Below are 21,740 nucleotides of genomic sequence, written 5' to 3' on the forward strand. Positions count from 1 at the left end.
AAAAAATTGAGAAAAATTAAGTTTGGCGCTGGTTTTTATGTTAATGCATTCAAATAATTTTAATTTAAAGCGAATCGGAATACACAGACGAATATTTAGGTCCAGTTAGCAAAAAATTATTAAACTCAAAACACAAAAGTGCCAAATTTCGCTATGGGGCTGTTGGAACGCCAAATCATGCTCTGGAATTCAGGCATATGCATATCTGGAATAAATTGTCTGGCATCATCTCAATGCCACATACCTACGTCATGGCTCATTTTGCTTTCGATACAATATTTGTCTTACTCAAGGGCCCAACGATTCCCAAAAGTATCAAGCTTAAGAAAATTCTTAATCCCATTGAATCACTGCAATTACTTTTGAATCACCAAAACATATTCAAACAGGGGAAAACTAATATCAGCAATTAAACACGTGTTAGCAAGTTTAATCGGAAATGGCAGAACTATGAGAAAAACGATTTGCAACCTTCAAGAAGCACATGGTTTCAAACGAAGGCGTTTAATTATTCCACCTCTTGAGCTGTTTCGGAAAATTAGTTTAAATAGTGGGAAAAGTACCTTTAATATCGAGTATACCCTTAAATAACCTCAAATCTTTCAATCACACTTACTTGTGCCAATTGGTCCTCTGCCGCCTTTCGCTGCTCAGGATTTGGCTCGATAGTGGCCCGGAGCAAATCAGTCAGCTTTTGAGCATCCATTTCTAGCATTCAGTGCTAAATAATTCACACACGTCTATATGCAAAAATTATTATACAAAACAAAGAAAATATGACCACGACAACGACAAAAAGATGGAGGCGAACGGATAAAGCGCACCACCCTTGCCGACAAACCAATGCGATTCAAGAGCGCAAAAAAAAAACACTGCGATTTTTGCAAACGCCAAGTTCGATTTTGACAGCTTTCACTTGCAAAGTTGCCCAATTTTATCAGTCGCGGAAGGGAGTTCTTCAATAGAGTTAAAAATTTTAAAACAGATATTAAAGATTCAATTTTATTATAGGTATCTATTTTTGCTAATTGTTCAAGTAAGGTTAAGTTAGTATAGTTTCTTGTATATCTCTCCTAGCAGACACATAAAGAATATAAGGATTTATCCCCACCCTACTGGCATCCGCTTTTGACGGGAAAATTGGTTGTCGGCGCGGCAACATTGGTTTGTCAAATTGACATTTGATAAAGAACTGGAAATTTTGATGTCGAGGCTTTAATTACGTGAAAAATAAGCAAAATAATCTTAAATTCTAATCGGTCGAACTTAAACAGCTTATAATTACTCGCAATATTGATAAATATCTGTAGAATTATGTTGACGATCAAATAATTTGGAATTTAAATAGACAAAGCCTATTTTTAGTAAAGAGTGCAAGATTGTAATTGTTTTTATGAATGAAAAGAAAGCAGAAAAAATGGCGCCCGCTGACATGTAAACATGCCCTAAGATAACACATTACGATTTATTTATAAAAGCCTCAAGTTTTCAAGCAAGATATTAGTTTTAAATATAATTTGAACATTTGTTAATAATGATGTCTTGCGCGGGTGAGTACAATCCGTCAGCTGAAGAGCAAAAGCATGAAAAAAATGAAATATGCGAAGATCCCCACGATAGTGGTACTGCTAAAATAATTTCCAATGAACTTCTGCTGGTAGGTGTATGTAGCAGAGTTGAGAATATGGATGAACTGACCTCGCTAGAACGCGAGATTGCCGAAATGCACCATGTGGATCCACCTAAAACTATGGAGTACCTTGGAGGCGATAACTTAAACTCCAGCAATAGTGATGCCAGTAACCAGGCGTTTTGTAGTGAAAAAGCGTCTCTACTGAAATCAAAACTGTCAGGCACGCAAATTTTAGATAACATCAATCCTGAAGAAGCCACCAATTTTCCACAAAGTGATACCGTTAATGAAGGGTCTATTTTACCGGAAGAAAATGAATGTACGGCATTAGAACATGAAGATTTGATTGCTGTCCTAAAAGGCATTGACGAACACACGAATATTATAAATGTGAAAGTAGAAAAAGACGATGACCATGACCAGCAATATATCCGGCCGCCATCTATTACAGAAAGTGAGTTGGCTGAAGGAGTAACCATTGAAGGTGAGGGCCAATTTCAAATTATGGAAGTAGTATATGATGAATTAGATGAACATGAGACAATATCAAAAGAAACCGAAGATGCTCGAAATATTCAGGCTTCTTCATCTCAGCGTGTGGTAAATAATGGCGCAAGCGCAATATCACACTTAACGAGTGAAGAAATACGTGCAATGGCCATGGAACAAATTGCCGGTTTGAATGCTCGGGGCGGTGACCGTCAGCGAAAACGCAAGCAAGATATCAAACCCTTGAAAGTAGAGGAAAGCTCCGATTTGGTGAGCTCACTTGGTGCAGATTGGAGTGACGATGACAATGAACTTGCATCGAAAGCTTCATCCGGCTTAGTTAGCTCAAAACAAACCAATTCTACTACCGAGTTCAAAAATAGAAAAAATGAACTTGAAAAAGATATAAGCAATCAAGAACGCGAAGGAAAAGAATCAACAAACAAAAACACGGACCTGAATGTAGTAAAACTGGAGAAAGTGGAGTCCGATAACTTACATGAAGACACACTTCCGATGGTAGAACCGCTTATAAATGACGCGCCTACTATAAAACCTGTAGTAGGTTTCAAGCGCACACGTATTATAAAACCAAAAATAATATGGGACCCTGACGCACCAGAAACTCAAATTTCATATGCGCAATTCGCACGCAACAGTTCCAAACTAAATTTGGATGCTGAAAGCCCGTCTTCAAAGATAGTATCGCATAAAACATCTGCATCTAAAAATCAACACGAGTTGAAAGAAAAGAAATCGTCTGTACAACGCCAAAATGATCCTGAAAATAAGCAACATCGGGGTTCAGAGCTAAAAGTATGTTCTGGCTCCCCTGCAACAAAGAAAAAGGAAACTAGGTCCTCATCGCCTGCAGGTAACTCTTCAAATCGAAATAAAAATGTCAGTCAAGAAAATACGATGAAAACTCAGTCACCCGTGAAACGGCGATCTCAGACACCTATCATAAATGGAACTGGTAGTGGTGCTGGTTCAAAGAAAAAAAAGTTGAGTGAAATCGACCGTTTAGTAAGCGATGAAGGTGCTGCTAATATGCTACATTCCTTGGAGAGCGAGAGAAGTAAATTAATTGCAGAACAAGGTGTCGATAAGCCACAAAAACATTTAATGCGCAGCCGCGCAGCTACAATTTCAGAAAAGGTATGACTTGTCTGTAACATTTATGTAATTACATGTAATGATTTTTTTTGTTAAGATATTGAAGAGAGAATCTACACCAACATCTGGGAAAACAACACCAACATCTGGGAAAACAACACCCATTCCAACCAATAGTGGAGGTACAAGAAACAAGCGTAATTCTAAACAAAAACCATCATCAACTTGGGATTATGTATATAAACAAAAAGCTAGTGAGGATGCAATGATTATTAGACGACGCTCTAATAGTTCTTATTCGAGCAATGCGTCAGTGCGACGTCTTAGTTTAGATACAGCAATACCGAATGCTCAAAATGCCTCCAAAACAACAGCAACGACAAAAGCTGGGCAACAAAAACTAACTCCGACCACGACTACTGGTACAAGCAGTTCGGTAACAAAAACTACCCAAAGGAGTTTGTTAAAAACGTCAAACGAAAATAATAATGCATCTGTTGAAAGTTCTGATGCCAGCATAAGTGCCAAAATATCCGCTGGCAACTCTTTTGAGTTCGCTAAACCTGAATCAAAATCTAACCAAAAAAACAATAGGCGTGTAAAGGGTGTCAGTCATGGTGAAGAATCCTCGACAAATGAAACTAAAAAGCCAACAGTAACACCTGGTACACGAAAAGGCTCCCGTAGCCCAGCCAGCGTCGATGAAAGAGACAAAAACAAGAGCACCGGAGTAAGCGCAAAAGTATCTCCGAAGCAGACGAAAGAGGATTCCCCGGCCGGATCCAATGCTTCAGACGTGGTTGTAAAAAAAGTTGCAAAAGTTGCACAAATAGTGTTCAACACCCAGAAGGCGAAAATTAATTATACATTCACCGCCCAGGTATATTTTATTCTTTTTATTTATTTGAAAATTTACGGACATACCTATTTCCATAATGGCCCTAATCTAATCCGTAATGGAGAAAGCCTTTATTTAAAAGGAAGCAAAGCTTAGAAAAAATTAAAAATTAGATTTTATCAATTATAAAGTTTTGCTATTTTTTCCATTGAATTTCGCTATCTACTGTGTCTATCATATACATACATATTAGAAGTGGGTCATTAGTAGTATTAGTTACATATTTATGTGAATTATCATTCATTTAAACTTTCTTTCCAGATGTTGAATAAGTTGGTTGATATTTTAGAGAAACTCAGTAAAGATGCAGAATGTAATGCCGTGGTGATTACGACAAACGCTCCTAATTTCTGTCACGGCATCGATTTTACGGATTTAACATTTGGCACATTGGAGAAGCGTAAACTAACAGCAGTATATTTAGCAACGGCGGTTAAGTATGGAAAAATAAAATAAAAATAAAGTAACACAAGCAAAAAATGTTTTGAAAACGGAACTTTCTTTAGGAACTATCTAAAGATGTTGGCAACATTCCCAAAGCCATTGGTAGCTGGTGTAAGCGGCAGCAATATTGGATTGGGTGTGACGCAATTACCATTGTTTGACGTAGTAATTGGTAGCGACAAAGGTTCATATGAAACTCCATATGTCAAAATAGGACAAGTCCCCGAAGGATATTGCTTTTGGAATAATTCAACCAAAATCCGTGATAATTATGTAAGCTAGTCAAAATTTTCTGTAATTACATACACATTTCTTATATTACAATATATCGCAGAAAACCAAACTTTTTTGGTTGGGAGAGAAATTACATTCAACTGAATCGGCGCTATCTGGATTAGTGCACAAACTTACCGCTTCGGGCAAAGTTAACGAAGACGCATTACTCACTGCTAAAAAACTAGCAGCAATGTCCTCAGAGGTTAGTTCGTTTCTCGATTAAATAAAAAACCTAGTTTTTCCATTAAATAAATCCATGACGTGTTATTGGGCCTATACATATGTATGTACAGTGCCGGTCACATGAATAGCGTCCTCTTTCGATCCTCAGTATTGATTTTCCTTTTATTTATTCATTACATTTTTATAAAAATACTAAATATACTAATAAATAATAGAACCATCTAACGGATTTTCATCAAAATTTCTAACTTTTATAAAAAAAAAATATTATAAAGTACAAATTTCAAGGGACTAAAACACCATTGATATTTAAAATTTCATTCATGTAAAAATAAATATATATGGAAGAAAATACTCAACTCCCGAGGTAAAAAATTGTCAAAAATCAGCGCTTGAAATTAGCATGAAAATGTAAAAAATAAAGTTTGGAAATCTTTTAACATGGTTATTTTTGCAAAAAAAAAATTAATTTATATTAAATAAACATAAGCAACAACAGTTTACATGGCGAACTAAGCTCAGTGGCTAGGCTGCTGGCTATGGCGGCTGGGGTCGTTGGATCGAATCCCAGTTGAAGAAGTCTGATGAAGAGATGTGATGATCTCCGAAATAGCTATAACTTCTACCAAAAATGTAAATTATGTTTTTTTTCTCACAAAAATTTTCATTAAGAAACGGCTCCAAGCTCAATAAAAATGTTGGATACAAAAGGGCAACTATCGATTTTGAGGATCAAAAGAGAGATTATAAAGGTAGCCGGCACTGTATATACATGTCCACATAAATTTTGATTTTTATTCAAATTGATTCTTCGCAAACTATATTTTAAATCGTGATGTGTATAAGTTGAACTCTTCTTATCCTACAGTCATATCGATTTATGAAGAAAGCTGTTATCACCAATCATTTAGAAACAATCAATAAGTCTCTGGACGAAGAATTCGAGACCATCATTGAACAGTGGACATCGGCGGAAAGTTATGAAAGTTTCAAAAAGTATTTGGAGAGTGGTCACTTTTAAAATGGTTATGTTTTTACAACGCAATAATTTCTTTATTAATTTGAACTACAAAATTTTATAATACATATATTTTACAAACACAGTGGATTGGCCTATAATTTAAATTACTGTGTATTAACTAAGAATATTTTTTTTCAGTAGTATGTACATACATAAAAGTATGTACTCGGATTACATACAAATAAATAAAAATAGGTGTTAATGATTCCCGACATACCGAAGAGCGTTTAGTACATGATTTGGTAGAAAAGGAAAATTTTTAATTACATATTAATTAGGACATTCGTCAAAAGTATATGAGTATATGAGTCAGAATTTCTGAAACGGGCCACTTCAATTATGTGATATTTTATTTCCAATCAGCAGTGGTATTTTTTCATAGCTATTGACAATGCTAACTTTGATTTTACAAAAAAAAAAAAAAAATCTTATCTATAATATTCAGAAACAAACTCATTAGGATGAAAATCTTTGCACATATTGCGGAACATTTTCTGCGTCAATACGCTTGTACGAAACTCTATGTGGAGGATATTTATTTTATCTTCAAATACAATAAACGAGTTCCTTTGTTTTCTAAATATTATAGATATTTGTTCAATAAATGAATTGAAAAACTATTATTTTAACCGACTTTACAAAAAGGAGAAGGTTATGAATTCGTCGGAATATTTTTTTTTTATATACATATGTTACCGCATAACTACCGATTTCTATAATTCTTTTTTTTTTTTGTTAAGGAAAGTTGTTGCCTCACAGGTGTTCCCATGCTAATTTGGTTTAAATCCGATCATTGCATCATGAAGATATTAACGATTATCTAAAATTTTTATTTAAGAATTGAGGTCGTTTTTTTTTTTGCTTAAAAATTACTTGTTTACTTAAATCTACCTCTGTTCATTTTAAACTCTGTCACATGAAAACAAATAAACCGGTGAGGGAACGCTGGTTTCCGACGCACAAAATAAGTCCGAACGTGCTCGTTGAATTGCGCGTCAGCCTTCAACTAAAAATAACGGTTTTGAACGTTGCGATCCATGTTTTTCTCAACAGAATTTTAAAGAGAGTAAAATTTTGCATATGTGGTTTTTTTCTGTGTTATTTTTAAATTTACACTTAAAAATTATTTTTAAATAAATAAAACCTATGTTCTTGAAGAGTTTTTAATAGCAATGAAAATGACGGTTGAATTGTCAAAATCGGTCAATTAGATCGTCTGTAATTGAATTTTGAAGTAAAAAGGACAAAAAACAACACTTGTCGATATATAAGAAATTTTTTTTTTTTTTGTAAAATCAAAGTTAGACAATTGTTTGCATTGTCAATAGCTATGAAAAAATACCACTGCTGATTGGAAATAAAATATCACACAATTGAAGTGGCCCGTTTCAGAAATTCTGACCCATATACTATTCCATACTATTCTACAAAAATTAATGCCTGTTTAGTATATTATATATATTTTTTTTTAAATACATATACAAACTTTCTCTTTACGTACATATGTACATAAAAAATATGTTGTAATAATTAAATAAAGTAAGTGATAGAATAACATACATTTTCATGACAATCGGACCTACTCAACAGCGGAATATTCAACATATGATGTAAAGTTATCGTTATGTCATTCATATCGTGGAAAAGTATCTATCTGCATTTTGGGAGTAAATTGCAACCTTAAACGCATTTCCTTCGAAATTCCGGCGACAAGTTGCGATAGCAACTACGAAATTATTCGCCCTTTTATGTTTTTTTCTGGATTCTTCGTGTTTTGTTTTAAGGGAATTCGCCATGTTTATTTTTGAGTACTTTCGGTACCTTTCGGAATTTTCCCCACCCAAAAGTAGACAAATATTTTTACTTAAATAAAACACTAAAGTTTTATAGTTTTTTACGAAGAGTTTTATGTGTGCAATACATGTTTATTATTTTGCGAACGACTAATATACCCATATGTATGTATGTATGTACCAGTGTTTACACTAATCGATTGATTTTTTTATCAATTAGTTAATTCGATTAAACTCAATCCGATTACAGTTAATTATGATTAATTTTAATCTTAGGGCCGGTTACTCAATGTCTTGTTAACACTAATCTCCGGTTAAACATAGTTATCGACGTTACCGACTCCCTGTTGTATGCATGGAGCCGAAGACGTCGATAACGACGTTTAACCGCAGATTAGTGTTAACCAGACATTGAGTAACCGGCCCTTAATCATTAACCCCTAATTTGATTAAGTAGGTTTGGTGATTAATTAACTTATGCTGGAATTTTACTGTACACACAAGCAATTTGGTGTGCCTTTTCATTAAGTTCTATTTTAATAGCCGCTAAGCAAACTAGGTTTTAATATCCCTCTGCACATGTGCGATGGGTTACAAAAATTCCCAATTTATGTACTACTAATAATAATAATTATAATTTTTTTTTTTAAATATGCGTTTTTTATAAGAGTGAAACACAAAAAAAAATAACTTTAACCCGTGTTTGGTTTCAAATTCGGATAAACTAGACCATTTAATCAGATTTTTATTAATTGGATTAACGATTAATGATTAAAATTAATTAATCGTAATCACAACCGACGATTAACGAAAAAAAAATTTAATTATTAACCGTACGGATGATTACGATTAATTAATTTTAATCGTTAATCGTGATTAACCTTTTAATCGTCAATCAGATTAACATTTTGTCAACACTGGTATGTACGTACATTCACGAGATTTAAGCATTTGAAATTTCGTTTTCTATTCCGCGAATATCGGTCTGAATGTTATGAATAATGTTTTCAAAATTTTGTATGTCTGCCGTTATTTGTTGTAAACTTGCCCTAACATTTTTTATTTTCTCACGATCAATTTGTACCTCTATCTCTCGTATTGTGTTAGTCACATTTCCTGTCTTTGCAACGATATCAACAAGTTCATTGCATGTGGTGTGTAACGAGGCCAAAAGCTTGTAGGCTTGTTTTGAGTGCATGTCGTGTTTGGCTGTCTGGAAAAGTAGATCATCTGTGTAACAAAACTGACGTTGTAATTGAGCGGATATAGAATTTAGTTGCTTTTGCAAGTCTCTCGTATCGTCCAGAACTTTGTAAATATCACTGCGCTGTTTCCGTATATTTGATATAAATTCGAGTATCCTTTGAATATATTCTTTTCGCGGTGCTGCCCGATCATTTTTTGATGCTCTTAATTCGGTGCTAAGCTCGTTGTGTTGTGCATTCCTTTGTTCCAAGTTTTGCTGCAACTGTGTAATTATTTCCCGATTTTTTTTTCAGATTTCGAGAATAGTTTAGTTGTTTGGATGACCTCAGTCGTTCAAGTGTATCCAACATCGGTTGGCGGTAGTCATGCCATTGATGATCTAAGTTTTTTCGACGTTCTACAGTGCTTCGTATGAGTGTTTCTAATTTACCAGTATTCTCTTTCGGATTGTCTAGAACCAGGCAAGTGCGTTCGTGAAGTTTAAGTTTTGCACAGACATTTTCTAGTTCCTTTTGAACGGCTCCTTGTTGATTTTTCATAGAATTTATATCAGTTATTAATGTTTTTCGTTTTAATAGAAGTTCAACGTTTTGAACTTTGAACTTATTGACCTCATCTGTTAGTTTGATAAGAGGCGATGAGTCCACCATATCAGTTGAAACGTATCTTTCAGATTTGCATACATCTGAAGTTTGATAGTCGGCTATTTCTTTTGTTGAAAGCTTTATTTGTTCTCGGTTGAAATTTTCGTTGCCAGCATATAAATCAAACGAGTTTTGATGTAGAATTGAACTAATTAGATCGAATTCTTCAGCTGAAGTTTTTTTGGAAAATGTTTCTCGTTTTGTGCTGCACCAAATGAGCACCTTGATCCGGAATTGACAATTCTACAAAAAAATTTAAATTGTGATGAGGTTTAAAGGTTGTTGTTTGACCAGTACGCCCATTTCTGCAATATGGTGGTACCCATGGTTTGTGTAATTGGTGTAAAATTGTTTCTTTGACGTTTCTACGCCATATTTCTAGGTCTCCCAATAAACCGGAGTCTCCTCCTGTGGACGTCATTTCATCGCGCGGTAGTTTTTCTATAAGGAACATTAACAATTTTCGAACGTCTACTGCGTTCGGGTATAAGAACGTCTGATACCCAATATCACCGCGATAGTTAAGATTGGATATAATTGTTGACAATGCTGTAGCTACGGAGAATCTCTGCGCCATTGCTAGTCCTTCGGGAAGTGCCTTCGGAATGTTGGTGGATAATGGTTCAATTTTATACAAGCATTTGGATACTGCGTGCACCAATATGCTTGGCGTGAATTCGGCCATGGTACAATTATCGTCGATTTGGCAGCCAATCTGATTAAGCGAATGGACAATAATTTTATCAACTTCGTCCATTGTTAATAAGCTTGCTATAGGTATAAATAAATAAAACCAATCACTTTTTCGCTAACTGAATTTTTTTACTTGAACCAATTCAGATAAACAAATTCCGATTAGGCAATCAGCTGTTATTTTAACCTCTGTGTAAACATATATAGATATTCAAACGATATATCGATGTTTCCAATACATCGATGTTTCGTTCATAAACACGATGTTAATACCATGTTCTGACCGACATAGAAAACTTGTTTTCGTTGCTAAAACTGGTTTTCGTCCATGTAAAATCTGTCAAACGAAAACCAGTTTTCGCTGAAAACTACTTGAAAACTCCCGTTCCACTCATTCCAATCGGTGTGTTCACTGGTTTTATCGATTATTTATAGAAGTGGAAGTCATATTTTATCATCTTTATTACGCCATTTCGGATTTATTGTTAATTGGCTGGCAAAAGTAAAATAAGAATGAAAGTAAGAGGTTGCTAATGAAAACAAAATGAGGGAAAAGCATTTTGGTTTTGTTTTTGTGTAGCAAAACTGTAATCAGCGGATGTAGGAAATGTCAACGAAAACACTAACAGCCGGTGTGAACAGCCCAAAACACATTTTCAAAGTGTTTTCGTTGTCGGTCAGAACATGGGGTAACCCATGAACGAAAGACACAAGATCACGCCTTCCCGAAAGAAAGAAAAGAGTTATTTTCTAGCTGTTAAAATCTCGACGCCATCTTTGTTGGAAGAAGTAAACAACGAAGAGAACAAAAAAAATCGCGTAATTGTTGAACGCATGAATAATCACTTCTATTAGGCAAATTCTTCTATAAATCATGTCGTTGTGTTAAATTATTCTTTGCCTTATGTGTGCACACGTTGTCACAAGCGAAAATTAAGAAAATTGCAGTAAAAAGCCAAGAATGATAGAATACAAGATTGCGCCGATCAGAGAGGATTTTTGAGAATAACTTTGGTGTGACGTCACACTGGTGCAATTGCGAGAGAGAAATGCCAAAACGTGAGCAAGAATGGAAGAAGAAGAAAAAATGTTGCAAGGAAAACGCAAACAAGTTGCACAAGTGTGACGTCATGCAAACAACGATTCTGTCAAATTCGTTAAGAGAGGAATAGCGGACCGAGATCGGCGCAACCTTTGTATTCTCTCAATCGTGGTAAAAAGCCACCACCAAATTGTAAAATTTGTAAGATGGGGCCCAAAAAGAATTCCCTACTAGACAAACCTGACGGAAACTAATACACACACACCAGTGAACCAACGCAAATGCAAGTATGAACACATGATTCAATAATACAAGGTTAGATAATTATTGACAGCTGCGGTTTGACACTCCCTTACAAAAGGTTGCATTTACGAAGGACGGAGAAAGGGGAAGAATGAAATATCTTGGTGCGAAAATGGTAGTAGAACAGTACGCAAAATAGGCAATTAGTAGTGCAACTCCTTTTGTAAATTCTAATGTATTTGCAGGAAATCTGGTATTTTAAACGAAATGTTGAACGTAATATTGATATATCTACGCGAATTACGTAATTTATGTGCTATTTAGCTGTATAAAAACTGCAAAATGACTCAAAATTAAAATAAGACTACTATGAGATTGATGTAAACATCCAATTTAAAAACAGTTTATGTTTTCATCAGTTAAATATGCTTCATATGCAAAACCTTATACTTCTATTTCACACCAAAGCTACACTGTTTCCATGTAAATTTGCAAAGAAGCAACACTGTGCCACTGCTAAGGGAGCGGTGCGAGAGAGACAACTGTCAGTTTATCGAACCTTGTATTATTGAATCATGGTATGAACATATATTAGTTCAATCCTGTGTACTAGCGAGAATGAAACCCCTCAAAATTTGAAAGAAACAGATAGCAACAATGTACTACGACTGTTTTCAGCTAATTTAACAGAGTTGCATTTCATGCTGATTGAAAGTAGTTGCTACCTTCAAAATACCAAATATATCTGAGTACTATGTAAAGTGAACCATTTAAGATATTTATTTTGGTATTTTACCTTGGAAATAATTTTGCTTTGTATCGAAAATTGAAATAAAAAACTAATTAAATTGCATTTTTGTCTTGAGTATAGAAATTAGCACCACAAAAAATTAACAAAACCAAAAAAATAGTACTTGGAAACCAAATTCATTCATACCGAATACTTTTCAGAGCCAAATTTCTCATCACTAAAATTTTCGCAAAGCAACGCGCCCGCCATTTTGAAGTATTTATGTTAAATTTTACCAAATCGCAGAACAATTTCGGAAAGTTTTGTGTTTTTTCCAATCAAATCCCAGGTGGAATATAGCCGAAAATAAGAAGATAAGTATCTTAAATTGTGCATGGTATAAACAATTGTTTAAATAATATGAAAAAGAGGTATGTATTTCCAAAATTGCGTGAGTAAGGAAAAAAGGATCTTTGAATCTGATGCGAAAAGATTTAGAGAACTTTTGGAATGTACTCAAGCAATGGAATGTGTAGCAAATGTTAATGTAATTGAATGTCCCTCCGTACTTATGCTTCCGAGTTCCCAAAAAGACTTAAGTGTTGGTGTCAGTGATAGTGAGGGTGAGGATAAATGTCCAAGTCCCCATAGGGAATTGACTGCTGATAGTGATAGCGAGCAGGAACAGTTCTATTTACACGAGAGTGAGGGCGAAGAAGCTGCAGAACTTAGTAAAGCTGACGCGGTTCGAGCTTTGCAGGCTAAATTTGGCGCTGGCTTTCCAATGAGGGCGTTGGTTAAAGGGACGGTGGGCGAAGGGGGAGGGGGTATGGCGCCATTTTAGAGAGGGCATGAACCGCCATTTACAAAAATACAACCGCCGACCAGCTAGGCCCCATATAGGTCCCTAGGGACCCCTTAGAAAAATGGGCACACATTTTAATTTTCACTTGCGTTTTCGCCTATTTTAAGCAAATGAAGGCACTGACGTGTATCAAAACGCAGGAAATACTTGGAATTGTACTAAAAATTTATAATTTAACTGTTGAAAATTTACAAAAAGCAATATGTAACAAAACCACAACCCGATACGAATTTGCAGCTAATATTAGCCCTGCTCGCGTACGCACTATCCAGTAAATCCAGTACTAATTTTACTGGTTTTTTACTGGATATCGTTTTCGTACGCAAAAACTTGCAAGGAACTAGCAAAACAGGGGAAATTGAGAAAGCAAAAATGGCAGCTGAACTTGCAAGTTTTATTATATTTTTACTGGCATGATGCTTATTGTAAATCACATTAAGAAAATAATTGTTTGTGGTGCTCTTAGAGCTGCAATTGAAAAAATAAACCTATTTTAATATATAATAAGATGGAAAACACTAGTTTTCTAAGAAAATTGCATCGGAAAATAACAAATTAATCAGCTGTTCATAAAACTAGCAACTTCTTTCTGGTTTTGCGTTTTCGTACTTTCTTGCATATTTCACTCATTGGGAGTAAATATTGGCTTACTCTCCGAAATTTGGTTACTGGATATTTTTGCTGGAGAATACGAAAACACAACTATTTTCCACCCACTGTTGGAATGCTCATAAACAACACATTAAAGGCCCTGCACACGCATTGATTTTTCGGCCAAACAGTTGACCAACCTACTTAACGAAATTCCCTACAAACGCACCAACCAGGCCGATTTCATTTGAGTGAGAGTTTTTGAACTGTGAACAACACAACAGAACTGGTAAACTTTTAAGCTATGCTAGGAATGAATGCTTCTCATTTTTATGTATATGTTATTGCTACCGCCCCCGTTTTCACAAATTATACGCATTTTCACTAGCGAAACGAATCGAAAAACACATGTTAACGTTAATACGCCTTTACAAAAATTAAATCGCTTTTTAGGTTGCCAACTTGTCACTACACACAGAGCCGCAAGTTGACCAATCTGCCTCAAAAATCAAAAATTTTTGATTTTACCCCAACCTGACGAACAACTTGACGAAGATTTGCCAACTTGCCTACACACGGCATATTTACCACCAACTTCTAGCGGTTGGCCGATAAATCGATCCGTGTGTTGGGCCTTTTGCAAATGTGTCGTGTAAACAGGGTGATTCGCCGTTCGTAATTGAGGGGGCGAACAACGTGGTTCGGTTGCCGTGGAAACGCCGTTTATAAAAGAGCCAACAAAAGACGTTATGAAGAGTACAGATGCGCCATTTTTGTTGTAGGAGAACCAATATCTTGAATATCGTACAAATGAAGCCATTGATATACCTACCGAGTTCTTTCTTGGAAGGATGTGGTCGAATTCTTGCTTGCTAATATTCGCCACTTTTACAATTTTACTGGCCTTAAAGCTGTCTTTATATTTAAAGGTTGGATTAACAGTAAAGCTATGTCTAAAGTTAAGCATTTCTATTATCGGTTTATGACGTACGTATTTTTCTTGGTTGTAAACTAATTTAAAATGGATCATAAAATGCTTTACTTTAGACACAATCATAAATTGTAATGCAACCTTTACAAATAAAGTGAGCTTTAAAGTTACAGGTTACTTGAGAAAACGGCCCTAAGCTAGCGATATGTAAGTATTTTACATTGCGAGTCCTTATTGTCCAATGGTGAGGAGACTTCCAACAAAGAGGGGGACAAATAAAATACCAAAAGCGTTTGATATGTTGTCAATGTGTTGTATTTGTGTCCTGTAGACGTTTATCCTTAATTTTATGTACAATTTCTAGTAAGCAGCTAGTAACTTAAATAATTAATAACAATAAAAAATGCACTCCTAATTCTTTAAATATGTACTAAACTATTTTTGTTCATGTATTATTGGCACACTATCTAAGTCTTATATAAGCAATTGGATTTTTTTTCCTATAATTTAAGTAGTAGATAATTATTTATTCCATTTGAGTATTTTTCCTTAATCGTCTGGTTTTTTTTTGTTTTAATTTCGAAGAATATACAAATTTAAGAGTATTTTACAATGGTTTAAAAATAAGCTTCCAATATTTGAAATACTCTAATATACTCGTATAAATAATTATGTATGCTTTTGTTTTTGTTAGTAAGTTTGTTTACATAACTATTATTTAATTAATATCTTTTTATAATTTTTGCAACTAGGAAGAATGTGAACCTTTATGATTTATTATCATACCCAGTCACCAATGAACACCTACGTACATACATACATACATACATACCCAAATTACTAGCTCCTTACAAATGATTTCAATTGCCATTTTTGTCATAAATAGGTGTGCTAATGTAGCAGGACTGGTCCACCCAAACACTAGCTAAATAGTTAGGTTTAATACTAGTCTAAACTGAAATTTGTGCTAAAATTTAATGGTGACTAAAACAGCATACCCGGAAAAGAAACAGAAAATCGGGGACTGGCCGAAAGCTACACTCTAAAAAAAAATTGTGTAGATTTCCTAGCTAAAAGGTAGGTTATTGATTTCCTACCTTATTATTCGCGAAATTACATGCTCGATTCTTCAACGAATAGTTTGTTTAAATTTCGGACTTTTTAGAGTGTAATATAGCTGCTGTGGTGTGCGTAAATTTACTACGAAAGTGTGTAAAAGCTACAAAATACACATCTGCTGTTTGATTTCACCCGTAGAATTGTGTAAAGCCGCTAACAAATGTATTTTTACACACGAAAATGTGTAAACGAGAAAAATACATATTTATCGTGTAAATTTAGCAAAAAATTTTAAAAATAAACAAAAATATACTCGATTTATAGTCGCATTTTTAAACAGATTTTTTAGAGTGTATCGTTCCTGATGGGTTTACGTTTGGACGTTAACCGGTTAATATTTTACTGGTCCTGTACCTGGCCCTGGCTGTCCTGGGATCAGTATCCCAAGGTGCCGCTAGTATTCGCGTAAGAAACTTTAAGCTTCGCTTATTGAACAATCGAGCCAGATAGATCGCAATGCATTTTGCATTTGGTAGATCTGCCCACCTGCTGTTAGTAGCTACTCTGGACTTCTTTCTCCTCAACTTAAGAAGAGGAGATGGGATCTCATACCAAGGTAGTTGTTGCCGACTTGAATGCGGCGGGGTTTGAGTGATCAAGGCCCATTATGCATAGATCCCAGCCCGAAAAACATTGCGGTAATATAGAAAACTGTAAGCTAGGTACCGTTATTAAGTCTATTTTGGTTTCATCTACGAAGATGGGAATCTCGTTGGTGCTTGAAGCGGCGTCAGATTCAAAGTCGCTTCTTGTTCACCCCCAATTCTGTATAAAATAGGCGGCATCAGTTCCGAGAAAATGCGAACAAAAATTTACGGAATTACTATATTTCAAATCATGGCTGTTTATGCAAAATCTTTCGAACGTGCGATGCAATGTCCTTTGGCGTCGTAATTTCAGTACAAGTTTTTAGCCGAAATTTTTTCACCTTCAATTCGGGATGGGTAATCGTCAATCTATGGGAGTATATCGAATTTCTATGCATGTATGTATGTATGTACATACATATGTATATTTTATACACTGTTTATAAAATTGCACATTTTGTTTACATCTTTACGCTATAAAATGTTATGCAACTTATGCTTTTTGTATCGTTGGAACATAAGTAAATAGTTTTTTTTTTGTTTTTTAATTGAGAGTTTTGATTTGCGCATTTCTCTAAGGAACTCATTTGTTTGTATACAGTTATGTAATATTGTGTTCGTGTACGCCACTAATACATATCATATTACAAGTTCATATGAGCCCATTATCCATGTAAATACATATGTAGTATATGACATAAATATATACATACAGTCAGTCAATAAAGTTTAGGGGCAGCGAATTTTTTACAATACGGGCAACTATTTTTTAAATTTTTTATTTTTCGCTAACTTTTATAAAAATATGGTTAATTCTACAGTTCCAAACCTTGTGCAAAATTAAATAAAACTCCGCAAAATTTCATTCAAATATTGCACTTTTTATTTACGCTCTCTAGAAAAAAGTTGAGTATGCAGTTTTTTAGTTTATTCAATTTTGGTGCAAGTATGAGGAAGCTAGGACATACCATTGATTTTTGGCAATTCTTTTTTGTTGACGATGTCGCAAATTTTTTTGCATATAAAAAAAATATCGAACATTAATTTATATGGAGAAAATGAGCGACACCTTCAACAAAAAAAAATTCGTAAAAATCAATGGTAAGTCCTAGCCACCTCAAACTTGCACTTCGTTATACTAGAATTGAATGGGCTAAAAAACTGCGTACTCAACTCTGTGCAATATTTGAATGAAATTTTGCGGAATTTTCTTTTTTTGGGGATTTTGTTGTATAATTAATCATATTTAAAAAAAAAAATAGCGAGAAATAAATGTAATTAATAAATAGTTGCCGGTATTGTAAAAAGTTCGCTGTTTCTAAACTTCATTGAGGGACTGTATGTATGTATGTTTTTATGGATGCATATACGAATGTGTTTATCTTGTTAGGCAAATCATGTTTGTGCCTACATAAGTATGTATTTATTCATTACTTTCCGGCCGAGCGCATGCTAAAGAGGAGCTACGGGCCACCACCCAAAAAGTTTTTGCATCGTCGTATCGCATCATCGCTTTTAATTCCCTCTCCGGGCGTTGAAGAACATTCTTGCAACTTTGCCTAGTGCACCCACAATGTCCCAGCCTTCTTTCGGATGCAGCTGGGCTTGCTGTAGGGACTGTTCTTGGTGATGTCCACACTGCCGCTGCAAATCGCAGTCCGGTAGGCTGACCTATGACGGTGTCGAGTACCAGCCACTTGTTGGTGTACCCTTGTGGTACAAATGGAAGCTGGAATGTGGAGCAAAGTACTGTGGCTGATCCAGATTGCTGTAGGTGATGCTGGTGGGGTCGGCAGACGAGTGCGGATGGTGCATGGTGGCCGTCGCGGCTGAGTAGGGTTGAGGTTTGAGGGGAAGGGCGGGTGTGCTGCCGCTCTCGCCGGCATTGTTGGGTGTTGCATATTGAACGCGTAGTGGATCACTGTAGTCGTAACCGTTGCTGTTGTGTGAGGTCGCCTTGGTTGCATTTAAGTTGTTGGTGGTGTCCCGCGGAGATACTGAGCTGGGCGGGGTCATTGCGTTGTGGTAATCGATGGAGCTGTGATATCCGCCGTATGTCGATACCAGGTTCGTGAATGCATCGGACGATGACTTTTGCGGATGAGCGGGGTGAAGTTGCAGGTATTGGTGGTTGTCGTAAGAGGACTCACTGCCTGGGGGCGTGGGCAAGGGTCCGCTTTGCTGGTCACCGTAGAATACTCCCGTTGGTGTTTGTCTGGCGGTTGCTCTAATGACGCTTTCGCGGTTCGCGTACAGCTGCCTTAGTAGTGCGGTGGCTGGCATGGGGGCAGGCTGCTGATAGTGGGGTGTGCCGATCCATTGAATTGTGCTGCTTTTTTCGTGCTGTTGTTGTTGCTTCAACAGTGCATCGGCGCTAAAATCGGTGGCAGCGGGTGTAGCCTCGCTGGCGTTCACTCCGGGCGAAGGCAGGTGTTTCGACATAGCATTTTCTAAATCTTTCACTGACGCCTCAGAATGTTGTTGCTGCTGCTGTTGCGGTTGCTGTGGCTGCTGCAATTGCTGTTGCGAGAGCTGAACGTGCTGCTGCGGCTGCGACATCTGCTCGACCGTTGACGGCAGACGGCTGCGCGGTGCCTCCCGCTCCATTGCGGCTATTTTGGATTGCGGCTGTGAATCTGCCACCGGTGTACTAACCGTACTAACTTCCGGGGTATCTTCCATTTGCATGGAAGCTTTGGATTTTCGTTTGCGTTTTGTTGTTGTATTGGGCGTACTCACTGGTGTAGCTACAGTTGCAGGCAAGGAACTCGCCGTATTTTCCATTTCGACGTTTACAGAATTTGGACTATCTTTCACTAACGTTAAACTGTTGGCGCTGGTATTGGCCGCTGAGTTCGTACTTCGCCCACGGGGACGCTGGTGGTGCCCATCTCCATCTGTCTTGGGAGATGATGATTTTGTGTCTCCTCCCACTCCCGCTTGACCTTCGGGTGCGGCATCGCCACTTGGTGAACCTGAATTCTTATCAGTGCCAAGCTCCTCGTGCTTAATACAGTCCACACTGGGCTCCAACTGGCAGCAATCCAATATGAGATTCTCATTCTCTCGATTACTGCAAAAAGAAATAGACATTTTTGAAATAGACAAGGCACGGTCTTACGAGATCTCACCTAATGACATAGTTCACGCATATAATGTTTTGTTCATCTGCGTTTTTCGTACTGCAAACAACTGTCGCGCAGGTCTGTAGCCAAGTGTAGCCGCCATTCTTATTCATCAGCCGAAAATAACCTGTAAGGACTTGGCCCTTCTCGATCACTGAAATACAATGAATTAAAATTGTGATTATTGAATTACGGTCCATTATTTGCCAAAGGTAATGTAGATAATAAATATCAGATATAAATAAATGTTAAGATATATGAAAAATAACAAGTGACACTCACGATCCATGTGGCTTTTTCTCAACCGGATAGCGTCCTCGGCGTGGCACAAGCTGTACATGCTCTTATTGACCAGATCCTCCGGAGAATAGTCCAGCAAGTCGGATACCCTTTATGGGAAATCGAAGTAGTTAAAAATAGTTGTGAATAATTTTCAAGAATATTTGTCAATTGTAAACTTACATAACTACGTACATATGTATATGTATATCGCCGGCTGAAGGGAAGATCGACCTATCTCGGCAGTCAGTTCGGAAATGCCCTATCTCAGAAACATTTTCAAGAGCGCCCTATTTCAGAATTCGATTGAAGTCCGCCCTATTTCATACTTCTGTTCAACAACGCCCTATCTCAACATATTTTCAATATATTTTCAGTTTAGATAGGGCGTTGTTCAACCAAATTCTGAAGTAGGACGTTCTTGAAAAGTTTTCTGAGATAGGGTGCTTTCGAACCGGCTGCCGAGATAAGTCCATCTTCCACTCAGCCGTCCGTCGTTATGTACTTATGTATGTACAACAATTGGTTCACCTACCTTGGTTCACAGTGCGCTATTCGTAAATCGAAATTGATCCGCGTAACAAACATGTCGCATTCCAGACGGATCTCGTGCACAGATGGCGGCGGTAAGGCTATAGCCAGCGCGACCATTCCCAACAAGGGTGGCTGCGATTTTCGTGTATGTGAGAACGTGTATTGCGGTCGCAGCTTGCACAACAACAAGACGACCTACAATAGAATGGAAATAAATGTACATACAAACATATATTCGTATTTATTAAATTTCAAGGCAATATCTAGATAATGGCATTTCCTTAAATAAATCGAATGTGAAAGTACTTGTTATTTACTTTGATAATTCATTTCACTTATTCAATAATTTGAGTTTAACTTTTTACGCAGGTGGAAACCCTCTTTAATGTTATAAATGCTGAAACTAAATATTTTTAATACACTTTTGTTTGATACTCATACTTCAATACTTCATATAATTTAATTTAATTCGACTTTTCAAGCAGATGGCAATCCTGTTCAAATTATTTTTAAACCAAAACTTCGTTAAACCTTTTTCGTATGACACTTATATTGTGATACATATTTAAATTATCTAATACTCTTAATTAAAATTGAATTTAATTATAAAATCAGGTGGCAACCCTCCTACATGCAGTTTAGAAATAAAATTTCTTCAAAGCAATTTCGATTTATATTCATATTGAAGTAGTTTATTTAACCTATTGCTAATATTGAATTTAGCTTTGTAAGAAGGTGGCAACCCTCTGCAAAATATTTTCAAACCACAACCTCTTTCGTCGGACATCCATATCAGAAAATACATTTCAATTTTCTGCCTTTATTTAATTCGAACTTGCTTGAAACAGGTGGCAACCCTCCTACATATAATTAAGAAATAAAGCCTTTACAGAACCGTTTCCTTTTGATCCGTGTCAAAATTTTAAACGCGCCACATATTGACAAGTTTTAATAATAACTATATTTTTTTATCATTTAATTTTAGTTATTTTGTATTTGTATTTGTAAAGATAGGGTTTACTCTTAAAAAAATCGTATAAATCTTAGATTCAAACTTTGTGCAATATAAAAAAAAAAAATTAAACTTTTGTAGAAACCCTTTTAGAGGATTTTCAGTATACAGTTTCGTGGTACATTCAATTTTATTAAAATAAAGTGCAATTAGCTAAGATTTAACGTCGATTTTTATCATTTTTTTTGTTAAAAAAAAGTCATTTTTGTATGGAAGAGGCGCTGTCAGCAAAAAAAAAAATGGCGAAAATCAACGGTAGGTCCTAGACGCCTTCATATCGAGTTTT

General features: G+C 36.0%; 3 protein-coding genes across 3 annotated transcripts in view; 1 reads left to right on the forward strand and 2 right to left on the reverse strand.

The window, feature by feature from the left end:
• Positions 1–1,160: 1,160 nt before the first annotated feature.
• Positions 1,161–6,281, forward strand: LOC118751655 (chromodomain Y-like protein). The gene is made up of 6 exons (XM_036486468.1): positions 1,161–3,280; positions 3,336–4,118; positions 4,398–4,573; positions 4,643–4,853; positions 4,915–5,058; positions 5,908–6,281. Exons 1-6 carry the CDS (start codon positions 1,535–1,537, stop codon positions 6,058–6,060), a joined length of 3,213 nt encoding a protein of 1,070 aa, XP_036342361.1. The 5' UTR covers positions 1,161–1,534; the 3' UTR covers positions 6,061–6,281.
• Positions 6,282–8,667: 2,386 nt separating this feature from the next.
• On the reverse strand, positions 8,668–10,581 carry LOC118751656 (coiled-coil domain-containing protein 22 homolog). Its single transcript, XM_036486469.1, is given in 3 exon segments — positions 8,668–9,348; positions 9,350–9,883; positions 9,885–10,581. Coding segments are annotated over 3 exon segments (1,662 nt in total). The 5' UTR covers positions 10,461–10,581; the 3' UTR covers positions 8,668–8,796.
• Positions 10,582–17,746: 7,165 nt separating this feature from the next.
• Positions 17,747–21,740, reverse strand: part of LOC118751657 (protein trachealess-like) — a 29,761-nt gene continuing 25,767 nt past the window's right edge. The window contains exons 5-8 of the mRNA XM_036486470.1: positions 20,444–20,637; positions 19,912–20,018; positions 19,636–19,783; positions 17,747–19,577 (exon numbers count right to left, since the gene is read on the reverse strand). Coding sequence (XP_036342363.1) covers positions 18,176–19,577; positions 19,636–19,783; positions 19,912–20,018; positions 20,444–20,637 — 1,851 coding nt within the window. The 3' untranslated portion in view covers positions 17,747–18,175. The remainder of the gene's footprint in view (positions 19,578–19,635; positions 19,784–19,911; positions 20,019–20,443; positions 20,638–21,740) is intronic.

Source organism: Rhagoletis pomonella, unplaced genomic scaffold (genome assembly GCF_013731165.1).
Source record: "Rhagoletis pomonella isolate Grant_MI unplaced genomic scaffold, Rhpom_1.0 Rhpom_scaffold_00887, whole genome shotgun sequence".
Classification (NCBI taxonomy): Eukaryota; Metazoa; Arthropoda; class Insecta; order Diptera; family Tephritidae; genus Rhagoletis; species Rhagoletis pomonella.